The following is a 6,427-nucleotide window of genomic DNA, read 5'->3' as shown; positions in this document are numbered from 1 at the left end:
GCCGACATCGAGATAAGCAAATATGTGAATGGCATACTCTGCTCACTTTGCATTTTTCGCTATACCGCGCGGAAGCCAGTAGAGTCTGCAGCAGTAGCACGCAATGCTTGTATGTACCGCTGTGGCCTGTATTGATGCACATCACTCGCAGGATGAGTTCAGTAGCTTCTTGTATCATCAAATCATCGGCATCGGTGAGATACGAATCTTAAATTTCATGGTCACGGCTCCGCATCAGCACGGGGCCCTCATCGTAGTAGTAGTAGTAGTAGTAGTAGTAGTAGTAGTAGTAGCCGATCGACGGACTGCTCACCGGCATTTCTGTGGCTGAAGAAAACTTGCAGTACTTGTACGCCAGCAAAGCCACTCATCTTATCGACAAGATGATGCTTCTTGAGACCTTCGAGGACTATTCCGACAATGTCACTCTCGCGAAGCATCTCGATGCCCTGAGGCTCCCAGAATAAGTCCTCTATCACCAGCACCCGAATGAGCATCGTGCCCGAAGAACGACCTATCACCTGTCGCAGCGTTTCATCGTCATCATCCGATGGACCCCTTTTTGAGTGATACTGTATGAACCCGTAGATACAAAAGCACGTATGAACGAATATATCAGGGTTCGCATGGTGCTGCTTGAAAGCCACCACGAGGGCTCGCAACATCATTGTCGAACAGTAGGGCACCGGCACAGGAACCCCGGGACCCTCCGATGCATCTGGGATGACAGCACCAGCAGATCTCGTATTCAACTTCCCCATACCTCGCCACGCTTGCGTTATGATAACCGTTGTAAATCGCGTCGCCTGAGCAGCCAGTCGCTCACTGGTACCAGAATCCTGAGTAAGGCATTCAGAGAATTCGGTCAGTAATGTAACAAACACCTCCAGGATTGTGACAAGGAGTTCAGGCAGTCCCATTCGGTCTGCATCTGTCACACAACGAGCCCGGTTGACCGGCGAGTTCCAGCATAATCGCGAGAGCACCTGTACGCGTTCATCTTGATGAGCAAGTACAGCTTCAACTGCGGCTACCCGCAGTGCCAACTGAGAAAGTTTCGTACTGCCAAGATGTAGGACTTCGACGAGGAGATGGTAAACAGTAGGATAAAGCTCCTCAGGAGAGACGCTCGCTCCGGTGTAGATATGTTTCAGCTCTCGAGTTATTGCCTGAGAGTTTGGCTACGCTAGTTTATCGCTGCTCACTGCTGATCGTGACTCAACTTCTCGATGGTGGGAACATTGTGCTGACAGCTATATTGGGATACGTAAGCTTCAAGACGATCAACACTCTCCATCAGTTTGCGGTCGAGTGGCTCAACTGATTCTAGGTGGAGCCTGCAACCCAGTGTGACAATACGCTCGCTTCGAATACACCGACCCAATGGGGCTCGTGGGCACAGGCGGGGCCCTATGAGTGTAGCTTTGCAGAACACATTCCGTGCTCGGTCGTCGGTGCCCGTGCCCTTCTCGGCGCTCCAAGAGCCTCATCACGGGTCTCGTATCGCCAGTCCACCACTAAGTGAAAAAACACGCAAACAATAGTCGGGTACAGGGGTCTATGACAGAACAATGGATACAATGAGTAGCTTGTATGATAAATGTCGAGATGGTTACACGATCTCCAGTATTGACATTTCTGAGTTCCCGCTGTGCTACCGGGGAGGCCTCCCGTTTAGGTTGAGTCAAGGAGCCCTCCGAGTATGTTAGCACCTGAAACCACGCTGCGGTTACCACACTCCTGCCTTGAATTAGACAAAAGACGTCCTCAGTCGCGCCCAATCAATCGACACTATTTGAACACCCATTTGCCGATCACACTACGCCGTGTCTCAGAGAGACTCGAGACACAATTAGCATCCCCCGTTACCTCTCTTTCCTGGAATGGGTCCTGGCGCACCCATGCGTTCCTGAAAGCAGGAGTCCTCAGAACCCATCGACAACAACAGATGCTGACGCTGCTGCACGTCTAAGGCACCTCACGAGTAGCTCTGCGGATCCGCTCTCACTATCGTTCTGCACACTCAGTACGGCGTCCGAGGCGTGTGACACAGCCAGCGTTCTCACAAGACTGGTCTCAGTGGGACTGAGTTTGAAAGCTCCTTCCTGCAGAAGAAGATGTCTTGCGCCCTGTCACTTACATGACATACACGACCAAGAAAAAATTGGAAGAAAAACTGCACCGCCCGGGAATCGAACCCGGACCATCTGCTTGGAAGGCAGATATCCTAACCATTAGACTAGCGGTGCTCTTACATCTTGGAATCTACTGGTGAGTCAGTGAGTATATGTAAGTAAGTTATTTAACAGTAAGTTGACGCAAGTTTGCATATACGTTGTTTCGTTATTTGCATTGCAAAGTATTTTTTCAAATTGCTCACTTTGGCGTTCTCATCTCTTTTCGCCTCCGTACGGACGTCGTTGGAAACGATGTTCATCTTCCCCATCGCTTCATCCCTCTCTCTGGTCACCCTTTCCAGTGCTGCACGTAAACGCTGAATCTCAGCACCTTGGACTTCCAGTTGTGATGTCAACCCAGGAGTGCGAGAAACCTGCCAAGGTGCACATGAGTTACCCACAACGAAGGACATGCTATTCCAACAGAGGCATAGCATCGATAGAATTTATGCTTGTGTCGTACTTGTCTCTTCATCTCTATCAGCTCAGCTTCCAGTCTAGTAGCGGTCTGTTGGTTGCAGGCTGCGGCGGCAGCAGCAGATACCAGTTCCTGACAGGACCGATTATGCATGGCCGTCAAAACACTCTCTGCCGCTTGAGGATCTTCAAAGCACATCATTCAGCTTTCTAGTTTCCCTGCGGTGTTTCTCATTAGTTTCCTCTATATAACGTTCTGCCTCTCGTGAACGGTCCGACACTGCCGCGCGGAGCCGCTCAATTTCATCTCTAGCAGCCTCAAGTTGCACCTCAAGCCGAGGCTATCTGCTCAGCAGGAACAGTGCAAGGCTACCCTCACGTCCTCGATATGCTGCTCTTTCGCTCCGATGTTTTCCCTGTGGACACGCTTAACTTCTTCTAGCTCGGCGAAAGACGTCCGATTGTTCTGTCCAACGAGATTTTCCAGATTGTCTCTCCAGCCTTTGAACTCGGATTTGAACTCTTCCATCGTGCGAGTCATCGTTTCCTCTAATTCTCGTCGGTTGAAACCCTGAGAATTCCTCGCTGAGGAATACAAACACTCGTCGCATTCCGCATCTATAGGCATCCACGCATGCACATGACTGACGAGCTACTACGGGAAGCAGCTGCAACCATTAGTCTAGACCTACAGGAGAGCTCACGCTGCCCCGCTTATCAACGTTATCGATAGCGACAACTTTTGGGCGATTCACGACCTTGCTCATACGCTGCGCGAACTGTAGCGTATTCATAGTCTGCCGGTATTCACTTTCTTTCCTATCATAAGACCATAGATAATACACCAAAGAACTTGCACTACTGATTACTGGCAATACCGATAACGACCCGACATAAAATTAGCTGTGTGAATTCACGTTGTTCAGATCAGTTCTTTGATTTCGAGAGAGTTCACCTTCGTTCGGGATTAATGGTTGCTATCATACAAGTTTTGCAACTGCCCCCCAGAGAATCCTGGAGGAGACGGGTCAATAGAGACTCCCTGTAAGGGATATGCGAGCTGCCACTGTTCAAGGCTTCAACAACACGGCCCAGCACAGACAAACTGGAGTTGATCTCTCCGGCCTCCTTCACACCGTCTCTGTTCACCTGGTGTGACACGAGACCACCGGCGTGCAAGTCAACCTGTCACCTTGCTCCTCTTGACGTTCTCACTCCCTGCTAGATCAATCATGACCAGCTTAGAGCGACGCCCGGCACAACTGGTGTAATTGATGGTAAACACTGCATGTGATCGACTCGATGACTCATTGCACTCCGTTTGACGAAAGTGCAGCATCTTACATCCGTCTTGAAGGACCTCGAGAGTTAATGGTCGTTGTGACAGCAACAGGTTGAAAAGGTCGAACCTCCAAGGCCTGTGTCTCGTTTTTAACGACGATTTCCGTTATGCCCCGAACGTGGATTCTCGTGCTGTTGCCACATATCTCCAAGTTTGTGGTAGTATTCGTCTTTGCCGAGAGTGCTCTTGCATCAGTGTTAAGGAGATCCACGAGTTTCTTTCCGTAGATTTCGAGGAAGGACACCGAGATGGTCGCTCCCGGCCGAGCATTCACTTTATAAAATAGCTCTCCGAATGATTGTGGAATCAAACCTGTGGCACTTCACATCAGCAGCTTACACACGAATCGTGTGTAAGCCTGTTTACCTGTTTACTCTTCCATCGATCGTGTGACACGATCGATGGAAGGGTAAACAGACAAGATATAATGTGATACCATTATCAAGCCGAAATGTACCCACCTTTATTCTCTGTACTTCCCATCATCGTGAATGTCTTGCCACTCCCAGTAACGCCGTACCTGCCCGATATGAAAACCATCAAGAATACTATCAACTTTCACGTCACGTGAAATACAATGTTAGTCGTCTCAGCCTCTTAACTAGGTACAATCATTTCTCGACACGCGTGATGAGTCAATACCGAATGGCAGCTACAATTACGCGAAAACTGCGCCATTGAAACCGTCGAGGACGGCGTCCAAAACCTCTCCAACAGTTGTATTGTACACGTCCTCCTGTGTCGCCTCCGGGCCGAAGACGTTAGAGTAGCAGAGAATAGCATGACCGACTTGCACACATTTTCCCATTGGATCTATGGTGTACCTGATACACTCGTGAACCCGTCTCTCGACGAATGTAATTGTGCAGATTGCACAACTAAGGAAATTTTCGCTTCAACTTCGTGAAGCTAGTTGATGATTTTATGAGTATCACTGTAGACAGAACCTCAACCATTGCGGTGAGTTCCCTAACGATTAACAACGATGGAGGTAATCTGGATACTTCAAGTATTTGATTCATCGATACAAGCGAGTTGCGATACGACAATACTGATCCGAAACCAATCCCCAAGATTCACCAGTCGTTCTCAGCAGATGCGGTGCCAGATGAAGCAGTGAGTGACTCTGGCACTTCCACACCGACTGAACCGATACTGGGCCTTGCACGGATTACGACCTGCAACAGTAGTGTTGGAAAAACTGATAGCTCACCCCAGTTGAGCTCAGGAGTTCCCCCAATAATACCCAACAAGAATCCCCCAAAATTTCCTTAGAATTTTCATATTGTCACCAAAACATGTAGTTGACGTAGTGCATATTTCCAACACTGTGAAATTGTGCAACGCAAACGTTCAGCACGATGTGACTCCCTGATACGTGAATGATTACTTTCACACACTCATCAGATGACTTCTTATTGCCCTGAGCGGCGCCAGACGAACTCGACATGTATGAAATAGAGAACACGTGGCTACGCTCAGCTCCGAGGGATTCCTAACGAAGCTAATTATCCTCTCGATGAACCACCAGGTACTAGAAATGTGATAAACATAAGTAGAGCATCCGAGTGGCCGATACCAAACCTTCGACGTCGTTGCTATTTCGTGAACGCAACCAACACAACGAATAAAGTCAGTGAGGTACTAACACATGAAGTATTCATCCCACAATCCCAAATCTTGCTCGACTAGGATGTACACGAGCTGCATAGTTGATCACTCACAGAATAATATTCAAGAGAGCGCCATTGGAAGTTCAAATATGGGAGTCCCGCGAAAGGAACGTTTCCACAAGTGCAGATACAACATCAAATCTCAACTCTATTAAGAAGAGCGAGCAGGAAGGGAATTCAATCAACAGAACCTGCTAGTGCAACAACTAGCCCAGCATGGCTCCGAACGGTACGGAGATGAACTGAGCGTAGCCGAGTAAATGATAATATGAGCTTGAACACACTGTGGGGTAGTAGGAAAACCGTAAGGATAAGTACGATATCGGAATGCTTCAGGAGTCTTCCATCTCGTCTACGAATACACATAGGAGTCCATTGACTTCGGCGCGCTACTCTCAATAATTGACTGATTACTCGAACCGAACTCGAGGATTACGAGACAATCTCATCATCACCCCAACATGTTCCTTCACCGCTGCAACAAAGACCATCATGGTGGGGAGAGCCTGGCAGAAAACCCTTGTCAAATGAGAGGTCCAATTGAAGCAAACAACTAAAGTCGGGAAGTACTGCTGAATTTCTGTATACCTTATCTTTCTATTGTGCCCTTCTCCGCATCGCTGAATTTCTCCCAGTGTTAGCGCCCGATGCCGCTTTCGGACGATATGGACGATTGCTGTTGACCTCATCATCGTCATCATCCTCGTCATCAGATAACTCGCCGTTTCGCACTTTCTCCTGAGAAGTCAAAACCGTTCATATGGAGGAGACATTCAACGCACCTGGTCAGCTGGGCTCAAGGAGTAAAACCAGGGAAT

At 48.6% G+C, this 6,427-nt stretch overlaps 4 protein-coding genes and 1 non-coding gene across 5 annotated transcripts in view; all 5 read right to left on the bottom strand.

Moving 5' to 3' along the window:
* Window positions 1-208: 208 nt before the first annotated feature.
* Window positions 209-497, bottom strand: Pmar_PMAR018321 (hypothetical protein; the record flags this gene model as incomplete). The annotated part of the gene is made up of 2 exons (XM_002766438.1): window positions 209-327; window positions 368-497. The coding sequence occupies 2 exons, from the start codon at window positions 495-497 to the stop codon at window positions 209-211; spliced, it is 249 nt and encodes an 82-aa protein (XP_002766484.1).
* Window positions 498-2,177: 1,680 nt separating this feature from the next.
* On the bottom strand, window positions 2,178-2,249 carry Pmar_PMAR018320. Its single transcript has one exon. It is a non-coding gene; the product is annotated as a tRNA-Gly (tRNA).
* A 53-nt stretch (window positions 2,250-2,302) lies between these two features.
* Pmar_PMAR018319 (hypothetical protein) lies at window positions 2,303-4,744 on the bottom strand (the record flags this gene model as incomplete). Its single annotated transcript, XM_002766437.1, has 9 exons — window positions 2,303-2,551; window positions 2,641-2,727; window positions 2,968-3,032; window positions 3,358-3,404; window positions 3,550-3,733; window positions 3,780-3,954; window positions 4,004-4,248; window positions 4,398-4,456; window positions 4,599-4,744. 9 exons carry the CDS (start codon window positions 4,742-4,744, stop codon window positions 2,303-2,305), a joined length of 1,257 nt encoding a protein of 418 aa, XP_002766483.1.
* Window positions 4,745-5,012: 268 nt separating this feature from the next.
* Window positions 5,013-5,386, bottom strand: Pmar_PMAR018318 (hypothetical protein; the record flags this gene model as incomplete). The annotated part of the gene is made up of 2 exons (XM_002766436.1): window positions 5,013-5,114; window positions 5,327-5,386. 2 exons carry the CDS (start codon window positions 5,384-5,386, stop codon window positions 5,013-5,015), a joined length of 162 nt encoding a protein of 53 aa, XP_002766482.1.
* An 820-nt stretch (window positions 5,387-6,206) lies between these two features.
* The window catches only part of Pmar_PMAR018317 (hypothetical protein), a gene marked incomplete at both ends in the record, with an annotated part of 686 nt that continues 465 nt past the window's right edge, over window positions 6,207-6,427 (bottom strand). Inside the window, one exon of the mRNA XM_002766435.1 lies at window positions 6,207-6,347. Within this exon, the coding sequence (XP_002766481.1) occupies window positions 6,207-6,347 (141 nt within the window). The remainder of the gene's footprint in view (window positions 6,348-6,427) is intronic.

Source organism: Perkinsus marinus (genome assembly GCF_000006405.1).
Source record: "Perkinsus marinus ATCC 50983 genomic scaffold scf_1104296972926, whole genome shotgun sequence".
Classification (NCBI taxonomy): Eukaryota; Perkinsozoa; order Perkinsida; family Perkinsidae; genus Perkinsus; species Perkinsus marinus.
This window is presented reverse-complemented; position numbering and strand designations above follow the sequence as displayed.